Source organism: Pseudophryne corroboree, chromosome 1 (genome assembly GCF_028390025.1).
Source record: "Pseudophryne corroboree isolate aPseCor3 chromosome 1, aPseCor3.hap2, whole genome shotgun sequence".
Classification (NCBI taxonomy): Eukaryota; Metazoa; Chordata; class Amphibia; order Anura; family Myobatrachidae; genus Pseudophryne; species Pseudophryne corroboree.
Window position 1 is genome coordinate 1,153,307,032 of NC_086444.1, and position 15,266 is coordinate 1,153,322,297.

Sequence of the window (15,266 nt, forward strand, 5' to 3'; positions counted from 1 at the left end):
ACTGATAACATTCCTGATAAGCCATGATGGATATTTGGCAGGGTCACTACCTAGCAACAACAGAATGGAAAAACAGCATAACACCCATAACACAGAAGCTCACACTCTGGGGGTTATTCAGCCTCGATCGCATGATAGCTATTTTTTATTTTTTTTTATTTTTTAGCAGCGGTGCGATTGGGTCTGAACTGCGCATGCTCCGCAAAGTGCAGGCTCGTCTGCCACCGGCGGTGGGGACCAGACAGCGAGTGGATTTAACGAAGAAAGCGATCGTACCGGCGATCGCAAGAAGATTGATTGACAGGAAGAGACCGCTTGTATGTGTCAACTGACCGTTTCTAGGGAGTGTCTGTAAAAACGCAGGCGTGCCCAGCCGCTTGGAGGGAGGATTCCCGACGTCAGCTCCTGGCCAGGTCGTCGCAGCGGCTGAGTAAGTCCTAAGCTGAGCAGAGACTGCACAAACATTTGTTTGTGCAGCTCTCTACACAAGCGATCGCACCCCTGCACTGCGAATACCCCCTCCCCCTGTAGGCGGCCACTACCTGATCACAGCACTGCAAAAAAACGCCTGCGTGCGATCAAGTCTGAATCACCCCCTCTGTTCCTTGCCTTTCACTCAGGAGTGCATCTGGTAAATCAGGGTCGATCTGTGACCAGAAACCTCTGCTACAAACTGCACTCCTAATTAACAATGCAAAACACAATACAAGCTGCTTATCAATGATATATTTGTGGTCACAACAGGATAGCATTTTTCCTACGTACTCTGTAGCACCCCCTTTTTTTATGTTGCCGTCAATTGCCAAAGTGTGCTTTTATCTGTCTGGCACAGTCTATAAAGGGACAGTTAACAGCCAACTTGCCAAGCTGAATGCTGATTTACCATGGTAAGAGACACAAGCAGATCATGGTAAATACAGTAATAACAGGGATATGTATAATATCTAGCGCAAATACTGTAACGACAGGTTACTTCCTAATTGCTCATGTACAGGTGTTCATAAATATCAACCTCAAGTTTGGATTCAATTACAACCTTAAGATAAACAGTTGTGGATGAAGGACACAGGAGAGGACCTAAAATGTCAGTTGTTTCCAGTCCAGAGAGTTACCCAGCAGCCCACACATCATGTGTACACACTTGTAGTCCCCTCATTACCTCTGAAAGTAGAATACATGTAGAGAACTCTCATGAACCTGTGCAAACAGTAACAGAGTCAGATTACCTGCTTGGGGCTTCACAGGGATGTTTTCTCTGCCTCTACAGGACTTGGAAGGCTTTTCAATACTGACTTCCACTTGCTACAGGAGAAACACAAGACAGCAACGGTTGTTTATAATGGATCGGATGAATAATAAAATCCTCTCGCTTTAGCCGAAAACGTTAAACCCAGAAATAAAGAGTCTTTATCCGACAGCAAATGAAAGTACATTCCACTGCTATTAGCCTTTAGCACATGTAAGGACAAAGTCAAATCTGTTTAAAGAGCAGTCCATAATGGCATACAGTATCACAGATCCATGGACATTCAGATATTGAGGGGGGCAGGATATGGACAAAAATCGTTTTTTATAAAAAAAAAAAAAACACATCCTTGGCTGCCATCTAGTGGCAGACCTGAACAGTAGCATACTTATTTAAAGCTACGCATGTCATCTCAAAGCAGGAAGTGATATGACGTTACACGTCTGTAGGATGAAGAGAAAGGGGGGTGGTAGGGAGAGGGGAAAAAGAAAAACAATGCAAGTGTCTAATGGCAAACTAAACAACATAATGAATGTTTCAAAATACAATTTGGCTGGATGTAATGGCCTGCCAGCGCAGTAGCCAAAAAAATGCTCATTTTACTATGCATCTCGTGAATGCACTGGAATGTTGCTGTATTCAGGTCTAATGTAGTCACTGGCTGGAAATGCAGCCTGCCGTTAAACTGGGGGAAATAAAGGGGCCTTAAACACTGCATATTTTTTAATTACATGTTCACAGAGGATTAAACCAAAATGTAGAGGCCATCAGCAAATTGCTTTGCAACATATGGTTAAGTCTTTATCTAGGACGCTAGAAGCTGCAGACCCACCCCTCCGAATAACGGAAACCTTCCCTGTAATTAGATGGGATTAGGGTAGGAGTCTAATGTACAATTCTCATGTACTTTGAGCACTATATTAATATGGCAAGCAATTATGTTCCTAGCATATTACTGCAGTGGTGTGTGTGTGTCTAGGCAGTGACAGCAGACTGTATTTTGATCACGTGGTTCAGACATTTTCCGTGAGACAAGCTTAATCCTATTCTCACAGTAGGGCTGATATGAAGATAGGGACTTATTTGCATATCCATGTAGGGGGAGGGGGGGTGCGGGTCGGAGGAGATTTAAAATGTGCAGATTTACAGTTGGGTAAGAGTGTATCATGGCATAATTCTAATTTGCAGTCTGCTCAGTATTCGTGCACTGCATGAAAGAGCAGCCAGTATTTATCCTGCATGCAAAATAACAATTTGATGCCTTTGCACTCCTGACATTGTAACATGTTGTGTCCAGGAGCAAACTGCTACTTTTGTTTAGCTTTGCTCACAGCTCTGCATAAAACCCTCTATGTGATTAGCAGTTCTCATACTATATACTGTGAAAGCCACATGGCCAATGATTTATTGCATGCTCACTGGCACTTTCAGGGAACACACTACAGATTTTCAATTGATCTGTTCACATAAAAACACAAAGAGCGTCACCCAAGGGCCTCAAATTAATGCTAATTACCTGGAACCTCCCTGTCATCTGCATACTGTGGATGAAACCAGTTGTATACCGTATTGTGGCTTAAACCAACACTTCAGTGTCACCAAGTGATGCCACTGGTTCTAAGTGAATTGTTAGGCTGCATTCTAGAGATAAGTGACCCTGCCCTAACATAGAGGAGGTCTTCTTTACAGGAGGCAGGTGTACTTTAAAAGGAGAATATTATTATTGCTCGTGCAATAGGGGACCTTTACATCTGCTGTCTATAGGGAGGTTTTGTCATACAGCCATCATACCATATATGGAAGTGGATAAGGGACGCTAACAAGTTGTGAAATATCATTTTACTAGGAGAGAAAAGGAACAATTCAGTTGTAGAACGACCATGGTAAAAAGAAAGTTTTTTTCCCCACCGGACTTGTCAAAATAATCTCATCTCTCAGTGAATAGATCGGCTCGACACAGTGTCATTCTAAGAGCTACAATATTACTGTCCACATAGGAAACCAGTGTAAAGGGCCATACACACTGGCCAATCACACGGAAAGATATGAACGATCTTGTTCATTAATGAACGAGAACTCGTTCATATCTTTCGGTGTGTACGCACCAACTATGAACGATGCGCGGCCCCGCGCTCGTTCATTGTTGGTGTCGGCCCATTTATGCCTGCAAGCCAATATCATCCATATTAGCATGCAGGGCTATGGGGCCGGGTGATGGGAGGAGTGAAGAAACTTCACTCCCCACCATCGTGTCCGTCGGGCACCTCGGCGGCCAATAGTTTAGTGTGTAGGGTCCTTAAGTCTGTGAAAGGAGCATGAATCCAGAGGATATTCTTTCGTGCTAGTCTTCATATAGCGTATTCATCGGAATCAAGGTTGTAAAAATAGTAGATTCAAAAAACAGGAGGGAGTGAGGTTTGGTTTGAGTCTTGGCACATGCACAGACATGAGCAACGAAAAGGGACAATGAACCTTGCCAGCCCACCACTTTATTGTGTTTATCTTACAGTTTATTTTCCATTTTATTGCTTATTTACCACTTTAATTTGACTTTAGAGCTTATTTACCACTTTATTTTATTTAGAGATTACCACTTTATTTTATTGACTTTAGAGATTATTCACCACTATTTTAGAGCTTACAAATGAACCCAGTTTGGTACACAACAAGGTTTTCACAGATTAGTTCTAAGTTTTGTGCAACCGCCAAAGGAAACGGCACTTCCCAGAACACTATTTGATAGCCTGCGGTGGGAATGACAATGGCGACGTTCCCATTCTTTACATAAACCAACTGACTTGTTTTAGTGTATAAGAGATCGATATTGTCAATTTAGTACGTATGGCAATGAGCTTGAAACGCTATGCTTCCTTCTTCAGCAAAGGTTCTCAATCATGGTCCTCAGGACCCCAAACAGTTCATGTTTTCCAGGTCTCCTCACAGAATCACAAGTGAAATAATGTGCTCCACCTGTGGATGTTTTGAAATGTGTCAGTGAGTAATGAAAACACTTGTGCACCTGCTAAGTGACCTGGAAAACGTGAGCTGTGTGGGGTTCCGAGGACTGAGTTTGAGAACCACTGTTCTATAGTTTCACCACTGAAACCACTTCCAGGCCCTTTAATGAACACAATGTATAATAAGTGACTGATGAGCTAGCTGAAGTGTTAGTCTTTGCTACATTGTTAGTAAACCAAGGAATAAAACACGTGGAAGTTATTTACCTTCTGACTATGGTTCCTGAGCCTCTTCCTAGGAGCTTCAGCATCGTCAGGCAACTTGCCGTCCGTCTCTATGTGGTTTCGTGTATTTCCATGCAATCTACCTTTAGGGGGAGGGTGTGAAACTTGTGTGAAAAAAACCCAGGAATATTACCTACTATATCCTCTGTTTTTAACTGTGGCCAGAGACATCCCTCCCACTTCTAAGAAAGCTCTAACTGCAGCAGGTCAATGTTTGTGTAGTAAGTATGAAGACAGGACTTTAACAAAAACACAGAATAAAAAAGGGTCCTTCGTTTTATTTATTGCTGGCTAATGTTACCCATTTTACCTTCTGAAATCATAATCTTTGTCAGCACAAGATGCACAGCATACAATTAATCGCACTTTTCCATCCACCACCACTGTGTAAGCATGATTCAGCAACACGCGACTTCAGTATACACCAGAAGTGGGTGCCCTGGGGCCCACGCGTTTCACAGAGGAGAATGCGAAATTTATTTGTATCCAACAAAGCTACGCAATCCGCACACCACTATAGTCACTCCATGTACAAAACAGATGAAAATGATTTGTTTATTAGGATGAAGTGATGCAATTGCTGCAAAGATTTGCCCGTACATATAGCATTAAGTGTTAAGATAATCACTGTGCTGTTACTTATGGGTGATTACAACATGTGACTGCACAATTGAGAGGGGGAGGGATAGGATAAAATCACAATAAAAAGGTATTTACAAAGCGGTCTTGCAAACAGAGATCTTCTCATTGGGGGGGGGGGGGGGGGGAGGGAAAAGCAGTATGTACTAAAGAGTATAAGGGATTACCCTCTTGTAGTCACTTGTGCCAGAGGCCGGCACTTTTCGGATTACAAACTCCTTGGCACGCTATGTGCTTTACACATCTAAGCTGGACAAGAGACGAGAGCAAGTCTAGTTTCAACTGGCAGGAAAAAGATATTGATATAAAGGCTGCACGACAAAGCACATGTAACCGAACACAGGAATTTCTCGATGAACATTACATGCAGTGCATTTTTCTTCTCCAGAAAGAGAGACAAAAGTATTATCACTACACCTATAAGATACTGAAATTGTAAGAATCCATTAATATCTTAGAAAGAGGCTTCGTTTTCATGAAGTTATGCAGGACCAATTATCAGTAATTAGTGGGTAACCCGAATTTCAATTACTTCTTGATCTCGATCTCCTCTTTGGTAACTCTTGAAATACGGTCCTCTTGGCGTCCCCAGAGTTGATCGGCGGTGCACCTTTAGAGATACAGAAGGTTTTTTTTTGTTTTTGTTTTGTCTGATTGTTCCTTATCTAACTGGTGTCCAGCTATTCCAAAACACTTTTGGGATAAAAAAAAAAACCTACGTAAACAAAATTGTTCACGGTGTAATGATTACGATTCTCAGGTTACAAATCAGTGGACCACCCCCCCCATGTCTGTGTGTAGCTGAAGCATTTTAAAAAACAATTGTTTAACTCGGATTTGCTAAGCTATACTGAGATGGCAAGCAATCAAGGACACATCTGTTTAATACAGCACTCAACCAACCTGCCATCATTTTCCGGAATAAAACAAGAGTAACGTTACAGTAATGTCAATGGTCACTAGTGGCCGGCCAAAACATGCACAGACCTGTGGTGCCACACTACCACCGGCAGAGAACTGTGGTGCTGCCACACTACCACCGGCAGAGAACTGTGGTGCTGCCACACTACCACCGGCAGAGGACCGCGCTGCCGCACTACAACTGGCAGAGGACCGCGCTGCCGCACTACCACTGGCAGAGGACTGATTATGAAAATTTATGTAGAGCTTGTTCACAACAGCATTTTACACTCCTGCGACCTGCATTACGCTGTATTTGAGCAGTGCAACAGGTGATGACTATAATCCTTACCAGATATTTGAGTTAGGAATACAAGGGAACACATGAGGACAACACATCCAGATGAACAAGCTCTGACATTGGATAAATGTAGTCATATCACACCAGATGCATTTAACATCATTAATATATATGGTAATATGCCTTTTATAAAATGTTGTCTGACTATTGAACACAAACTTCCAGTTGCTCCATAGAGCCAGGGCCAGTAGTTTTACCTCTTACAATTCCACTATTATTGCATTAAATGGACAAAAAATAATAATATTCTCTAATTATTATATAGAATTTCTAACAAAATGTGAATTAAACCTACATTTTACACTAAATAGGCTGTCTGAGCAACTGAACAGAAGCAAAAGGTTCTGCGAGGCTTTGCTTTCAGGGTGAGTTTTGTTTCATTGCCGTAAAAAATAGTTTCCTGCTTTTACAGGAGGTGTAAGCGCAGCTATCGCGGGCTGGACTTCACATGACCTTGAATAAGGGGGGGCGGAGGGGGCTATCTAATAAAAAGGATTAGTAGAAACGCTGCTCTTCTTTTTCCCCCATTTAAAACCATGATATCAAAATGTTTTAGAGTACAGTGCGGTATCGTGTTTACCAGAGTCTTCTTCAGATTTGGGAGAGGTGAGAATGGCAAACTTTGTGTTATAACGGGCTTTTTGTTTATTGCTGAGCATGTTCCACTGGGACTCCAGCAACTCTTCAATCTCTTCACTGGAAGCGTCGGGGTGCTCACTTATTACCTGCAGGAGGGAGAGAAAGCAAGAAGAACTTACATGAAATTCACAGCTGCATCCAGACTCTCTTAGCCTATAGTCCTACACGGACAGGTTTCCCCGGCAATCTACATGCAGCGTGGTTTTACAGCCTGTATGATCACTTGTAGGATAGTGGAATTTCCAATGGTTAAACAATCTACATGAAATACAGGCGACAGTTATAAATGATGTGGACGGAGAGATAGTAAGGTCTCACCAAGCAGTAGCTCTATGTTCTATATACAGAGAGCAATGGACAAGTGAAAACACAAATGAAAGTAATATATGAAGCACAACCGATTTTATTACTGTTGCTGTGTTAAACTCAGCGGTCAAAGCCAAAAATTATCGCCTGCGATTTTGAAGACCCGCTGTTTAGTAAATCTACCCCCAGGGTCAAAAGAAAAGGCTATGTTATATAGGTTATATATTTTTTCCCCATTAACAAGAAAATGAAAGAAAATAAAAATAAAGTAAAGCTGCTCCATGTAGTCAACAGCCTCCGTTTATATATTTTACTCCATGACCATCCCCCCTATCTACCAAGTCAAACTTCTCTCAAAAACATGAGGGGAGGACAGGGCCACAGCAACCAGACCTGGACAATCATTTATAGCAGTGGGCCAGAGAATGTGGTCTTTGAAAGCCCACACCTAGTGCTATAAAGTGCATTATAAGTATGACCGATTTAGTACACAAACCTCATCTTTGTGCTTCTGGCAGAACACCAGGAATTGGGCCACGGTATCTCCCTTTTTGCCTCTCCCGTACGCTGCGGACTTCTTTTTCGGGGGGGCTGACGGAGTCCCGCCTTTGGGTTCTGGGCTCTCAGGAGGCTTAGCAGTAGTGATTTTCACATCAGTCTCAGTCTCTGAACAGTCGGTAGCTGGAAGCCTGGACACCCTCCTCCTCTTGCTTGGGGCGCCATCATCTTTCTTTGGGCTCTCAGGTGGCTCATCCAAAGCTTCCTCCTCACACAACTCCACAGGAATACCCGCTTCCCGAGCCACTTTAGGATTAAGATGTGGACGGTCTTTGATGTAAATAAAAGTAAACTTATCCTTCCTCTTATCCACGGTCATCAGCACTGCTTCTTTAGCCTGATCCATACCTATGTCCCACTGTGCTCTGAGTTTACCAGTTATTGGTTTTAAAAGCTGGAGAGGGAGACAAAAAAGAAATAAGCAAAACATTAGCTGCTACAGGGAATCTGTGACCCACGCTCTAGATAAGAAAGAGAAAAGAAATCCAACAGACAACGATTTAATATAACAGAAAGTCCTTTGTTTAAGCAATGAAGTCATGATTTTGTGTGGCTGCAAAAGTCAACTGAAATACAACTGGATCCAAACAATGCTGTGCCAAAAGACTAGTCTCAGGTGTGTGGGATTTACTTCTCAGTGATAAAAAAATAAAGAAAAAAAACAAATAAACCCAACAACAAGCACAAACAAAATAAACAAGACACTTGGAAGACTTTTTAGCATGAAAATCAAAGGAAGAAGAGGAGAAGGGGTACCTTCAGTTTCTCAGCTTTATTAGGTGTCTGTTTGGCACTTTCCTGGCAGAGATGATCGTACTCCTGCTCTCCCTTGAAGGGCACTATACTCTTCTCAAATATCCAAGCTCTTTCAGGTGCGTTCCCAAAAAACTGTACATGATATTGAAGAATACTCTTTTTTTGACCTAAAACAAAACAAAACAGAAGGTATACAATGTTAAAAACAGGTAAAAAGTGACAGCACTTTTGCAAGATTGGACAAGAATAAAATATGGCCTATTGGCCACATTGCCCATTTGCCAGGCTTACCTCTGCACTAACCCATCTTCCTCTGCCAGAGAAAATGACTCAAAATCCTTCAGGACTACTAACAAGTGATCATACACCCTATTTAAATATCAAAGGATGGCAATTTCCATCTAGGGTCTCCTCAATTTCATACAGCAAACCCACTGATACCATTCCACACTCATACATACATTTCTATCACTCACACATTATATATACACTGCTCAAAAAAATAAAAGGAACACTAAAATAACGCATCCTAGATCTGAATGAAATATTCTTATGAAATACTTTTTTCTTTACATAGTTGAATGTGCTGACAACAAAATCACACAAAAATTATCAATGGAAATCAAATTTATTAACCCATGGAGGTTTGGATTTGGAGTCACACTCAAAATTAAAAGTGGAAAAACACTACAGGCTGACAGATACAGCAAACCTTCTTACCACAGCTCGCATTGATGTACCATCCTGGATGAGCTGCACTACCTGAGCCACTTGTGTGGGTTGTAGGGAGGTCATACAGGCACGTGGAGGCCACACACAATACTGAGCCTCATTTTGACTTGTTTTAAGGACATTACATCAAAGTTGGATCAGCCTGTAGTGTGTTTTTCCACTTTAATTATCCAGACCTCCATGGGTTAATAAATTTGATTTCCAGTGATAATTTTTGTGTGATTTTGTTGTCAGCACATTCAACTATGTAAATGACAAAGTATTTAATAAGAAAATTTCATTCATTCAGATCTAGGATGTGTTATTTTAGTGTTCCCTTAATTTTTTTGAGCAGTGTGTACATATATCTATCTATCTATCTATGTATATATCCCCCTAAGAATGACCTTTACTACATCTTAATAGGCCACATAACGGAGCACAACATACCCTTAATCTGCGTGTGGCTATGCAGGACGGGGTCAGATGTCACCATACACGGCCACCATGGATAACCAGAGACTTTTGACCATACTAAATCTCCGACTGAGAACTTATATGGCGTTTCCTCTTGCTCTTTGTGTTCTGAGGTCTCTAAATCTGAAAGAGGCTTTGGGAAGGAGGGGGAAAAAAAAAGTTTAGTATGGCGTGTGGAGAAAAAAATAAAAATAAAATCATGTGTATATAAGCAATAAACAGATAACAGTAATGTTATGATATACTATGCAAATGTCCGTGATTTAACCTTCAAACGTCACCATCACAGTCATGTTGATTATTTTTAAATTCATCTCCTTTAGAGATTTTACTTCAAAGAAAAATGTCATAGCATACGGGCAGATTACACTATTCTGTAATGCTGGTAGAATAAACTCCTTTGTTTTACTCGGAACCCCCAATAACAAGGACGGGCGAGATTTTCCCATAATCACTTGCAGTGTACAAAACGAGACAGAACCTACCCCATTCAGTGCACTGTTAAGCCGGAAAATGACGGTTCTCGTGGTGTTTAGGCACAAGAACCGGCATTCTCCGACTCAAGTGCATGGTGCGACACTGTTTCTCCTGGGCTAAGGGCAGAAAACAGCATCACCTGACCAGATTTGTTGGATTTCTGCTCGCACCTTAGGAAGGGTGCAAGAAATAATCCTCTAATCGGGGAGAACATCGCGCTGAATTGAATAGTGCCCATAGAACGGTATAATCTAATGCTTATTGGGGGAGGTGAGATGTCACGCTGGGAAGTTCTATGTGGGTAATACTAGGATACCTGCCCTGTGCATCACAGCAACCTTGACAAATGATGTAACATCTTTCATTCAAAATATTTAGGTCTACCTAAAGGCCCATACGCACTAGGCGATTTTGAACTAGGTCACTTTTGGCGTTTTGAGCTACTTTGAGCTAAAGCTCAGCCAGTGTGTATGGCCGCGCGATGAGCGCGCTCCCGCATCATCGCTGACCGCCACCGTCCTTCGGGCTGTTTGAACAGACGAGTGAAGCACTTTCTACAGTCTCAAACTGTGGAAAGTGCGTCACCCCCTGTGAACATTGCTGGGCACAGGGATAACAGCTCAGTGTGTATGCACTGAGCTATTTTCCTGCCAACGATGTTCACGATCATCGCTGTGCAAAAACACCCAGTGTGTATGCACCTTAAGTCCTGCTATTGGAACAGAAGTTTCATACAGAGAGATGTAAGTAGAAAAACAGTGTTTCCTTCAGCTGCTTTTTTCTACAAGCACCCCACTGTGGTACGGAAAGCATTACTGAACTTCCAAACTTTTGTATTTGCTCAAAGTACTGGGTTTACCTGCAATTATGTACTGGCTCGAGCAGAAATTAATGTTTGTCAATGTGTGCGCAAACAACCGAATACCTGTAGACTAGCACTGTGATAACAATTGAATCGCCCCCTGTGACCATAATGTATTTACACTTTCACACTTTATGCTGACCTCTCACTGCAAAACCACCAGCATGCCAAAGCAAACCCAACGCTGGGTGACTCGATCACAACGTAACAGGTAAGCTAGGAACGCGAGCGTTATAGATCAGTTATCATTGTGTATTCACTAATTCTTCATTAGCAACAACAGGCCTCAGGCTAAGCTCAAGTGTTCTGGCTGCTCAACCCGATCGCTGAATCCTTTCCAATTGGGCCAATCACCTGTGAACCGTAGAAGTCCATAATTGGACTTTTTTCCCCTAGTTGTGGTCTTACAATTGTCAATTGTTGCCAACTGTGTGTAAATTCCAAGGTTGTCAAGAAACGCAACTATGATTTATTATGTTAAAATGCTCTGATTTCCCCAATACTAATATGCACAGCACAAAAACAGATATTTTGTACATAAAAGACACTAAGGGGCAAATTCAATTGTTTTGGGCCTCACAGGGCACGATTCAATTCAGTGACATTTGGATACCACCGGGAATTAGCTCCCGCCACTATTCAACACAGCGAAATGGTAAGTCAGAGAATGCCCGTTCTCTCAGGCTAGAGAGGGTGTTTTGTCGGGGAAACAAGCATTCGCCGACTTAAGTGCTGGGGCAACGCTGTTTTCACCACGCTAAGGGCAAAAATCAGTATCGTGCCGGCACTTTTGTCGGATTTCTGCTCGCACCCCACGGGGATATGAGAAGAAATCCGATCGTTGGGGGTCCCATGACGTCGTACTGAATAGCGCCGGAAGCCAATTCCCTACGCTATTCAACGGTCACTGAATTGAATCATGCCCTAAAAGTCCTGTTTTTAGACGCCCAAACAACTGTAACAAATCAATTGTATAAGTGCATAAAACAGCTAACCCAGTCTAAAACTTCCATTTGGATGACCAAAGTGCCAGGTTTCCTCACATTTATCATCGCACCTCATGAGTCTGCGAGAAAAAAAATGTGTCCTCCACAACAACTGAATTGCTGCTGTCGGGTGCCCTCTAGTGGCGACTGCGCAAACAACAATTGAATCGACCCCTTACTTTTCTCTATTTATTCTCTAGACTGTTTATTGCCATGGACCACAGTAAATGTAAGTGCAGTGAGTTCTGACTACACAATGTCACATTTACAGGCTATGCAGCAGCGTCCCTGGAAACAGGGAAAGCTGGTGAGAAGCAAACGCTGCAGGTCACATGGCACAGATAGTGAGTGCCGGCTTCTCGCGTAGACAACAGACAGGTCAACTATTAATGTGCAGAGACAATACTTAGTTCTCTCACAGGTAGGCAATGATATACCAATGGGAGATTAAGCGTTGAACATCCACACTGGCCGATTGTCAGGATCCTAACAAATCAGCCAACTGGTTAGAAATCCTCCCCTGTAAAATACTTATAAGATCAGGGTAAACACAGCCTGCTTGCTTTTCCATCGCTTCTTTGTGACCTCAATAGGTCATCTGCTGCTGCGCTGCCAGCGGACTGATGCCCGTGTGATTATAGGATTACTATATTATAATCATACAGAAAAAATGTCAACGCAAACATGCAATTATTGGAGCCGATTAAAAAAGCATTCTCCGAAAAAACAGACTTATAGGGGTCGATTCAATTCGGCAACAGATGAATAGCGCCGGGAATTAGCTCTCAACTCTATTCAATTCAGCTAAAGTTAAGTCAGCGAATGCCCGTGCTCGCCGACTTAACAGGTAGTTTTGGCGGGAGAACGGGCATTCTCTGACTTAACTACCCCCGGCGATGCTGATTCCCGGCAGAATCAGCCTCGCGCCGGCCGCGCGGCAGCACTTTTGTCGGTTTTCTTCTCTCACCCCCCGGGGGTGAGAGAAGAATTCCCGACAATTGCGGGTAACTATTAGCTGATTTGAATAGCGTCGGGAGCTAATTCCCTGCGCTATTCATCTGTTGCCGATTTGAATCGGCCCCATGGAGGCAGGCAAGACCAGTCTGACCGGAATCGCGGCAGATCCAGCAAATGGCCTGTCATTGCATCCGGCAGTTTGTGTCTCTACTCTGACATTTGCCAGCAATGTTCATAAGCTTTAACGCTAGGAAAATGCAACAGCTATAATGGGGACACTCATGGGGCCAGATTCAAATGCCCGAACACGCCTCCCTCAGACGTGCCCACCGGCAGCTATCCTAATATTGCTGGCGACGCGCAAGACAAGTTCATTCCAGCTCGCTACCCCCCGGGGTAGCGAGCTGAAATGCAAGTAAAGTGACCCGTTTGGGTCGGGTTTCTGGGGGACATGTACTAAGCCAGGCCTGGCCAACCTGTGGCTCTCCAGATGTTGTGAAACTACACATCCCAGCATGCCTTGCCACAGTTTTAGCATTCCCTAATAGCAAAACTGTGGCAAAGCATGATGGGACTTGTAGTTTTACAACAGCTGGAGAGCCACAGGTTGGCCAGGCCTGTACTAAGCAGTGAAAACAGTGGAGACGTGAGCCAGTGGAGAAGATACCCATGGCAGCCAATCAGCATTGATGTAACATTTATAAGCTACATAATATAAAGGTAAACAGAGCAGCTGATTGGTTGCCATGGGCAACTTCTCCACTATTATCACTGCTTAGTACATATCCCCCTAGGTGCTTTGCGCGCCTAAACAAGAGTAATGGGCCCGAATAGCGAGATAGGTGGGGGCATTTGAATATCGCCCCGCAATATCCAGTCACTTTAGACTGGAAATCAGGGATGCAATAACATTTGAATTCCCCCCCATAAAGTACATTGTGCATTATGCTGCAGGTTGGCTTAGAGATATGGCAATGGATGTGCTTCTAATGCTCTGAGAAAAGGACAGGGATTTGGTATGCATTTAACCAGAATCTTTTCCTTAGTCTCCGGTGTTTATGAACCTGTATAAAAGCTATTTGGTTATTATTTCCTTAATGAACACACATCATGAAGAATTAGATTCTTGATCACTTAGAGTTTGCATAGGACAGACACCAGGGGGTAAATTTACTAAGGTGGGAGTTCTACTTAAGATGGGATGTTGCCCATGGCAACCAATCAGATTCCAGGTATTATCTTCTAGAAAGTGCTAGATAAATGAGAAGTAGAATCTGATTGGTTGCTATAGGCAACATCCCATCTTAAATAGCATTCCCATCTTAGTAAATTTACCCCCAGTTCTTTCAATTGTGTGAAGGGTCCATGAGGTGCAGAACACGGCAGTGAGAACAACAGCTTTATTTTTTATTATTTTATGTTCACTTTTGCAACTGAGTTATCACCCCAAATTCACGCTTCGATTTGTGCAAGCTGTACGGAGTGAGTGAGAACGGGGCTCCCCGTACACAACATGAGGTCAGAAGCAGTTGACCAGTTCTATCAGAAAAAGTCAAGTGTGCACACACTATACAGTGTACCACACTAGTAAACTCCCTTATCCAGTCCCAACACTGGACGCAATACAACACCCCCAGCTTTCCACTTTTAACACTCTAATCAACCAGTTTCTCCCCAGCAAATCAATAATGATCCAAGTTACTACAACCTGCAGTGAAGACCACAGAAAGGGGGTAATTCAGAATTGATTGCAGCAGCAAATTTGTTATCAGTTGGGCAAAACCATGTGCACTGCAGGTGTGGCAGGATTAATATGGGGCAGGGCGCCAGACTCTGGGGGCATATTGGCGCGTGTGCGCTCGAAACGGGGGCGCGGGCAGGTAAATTAGGGGACGTGGCCACGCCAACGTAATTTTAGTGGGGGGTGCGGCCCACAGACGTTGCTATAGGGGGTGTCTATGGCCGGCGACGTCACTGTTGGGGGCGTGCCCAGCACCTCCATCGGTGCTGGACTTCCCCCCCCAGCTCTCTCCCATAGCGTGAATGGATGCCGTGCGCATGCGCACGGCATCTTTACACGCTGGGAGGGCAGGAAGCAGGTGGCTGTTCTAGCAGGGCACCGCAGAAAAGGCAGGGCGGATTTTGCCTT

At 43.3% G+C, this 15,266-nt stretch overlaps 1 protein-coding gene across 2 annotated transcripts in view; it reads right to left on the bottom strand.

The window, feature by feature from the left end:
- NSD2 (nuclear receptor binding SET domain protein 2) overlaps window positions 1-15,266 on the bottom strand; it is a 158,257-nt gene that overhangs the window by 75,677 nt on the left and 67,314 nt on the right. Inside the window, exons 3-9 of one of the 2 annotated variants that reach the window (XM_063924797.1) lie at window positions 9,809-9,968; window positions 8,648-8,814; window positions 7,830-8,285; window positions 6,969-7,113; window positions 5,660-5,737; window positions 4,471-4,571; window positions 1,227-1,302 (exon numbers count right to left, since the gene is read on the bottom strand). In XM_063924797.1, coding sequence (XP_063780867.1) covers window positions 1,227-1,302; window positions 4,471-4,571; window positions 5,660-5,737; window positions 6,969-7,113; window positions 7,830-8,285; window positions 8,648-8,814; window positions 9,809-9,968 — 1,183 coding nt within the window. The remainder of the gene's footprint in view (window positions 1-1,226; window positions 1,303-4,470; window positions 4,572-5,659; window positions 5,738-6,968; window positions 7,114-7,829; window positions 8,286-8,647; window positions 8,815-9,808; window positions 9,969-15,266) is intronic. The other variant, XM_063924799.1, reaches the window with a different exon arrangement.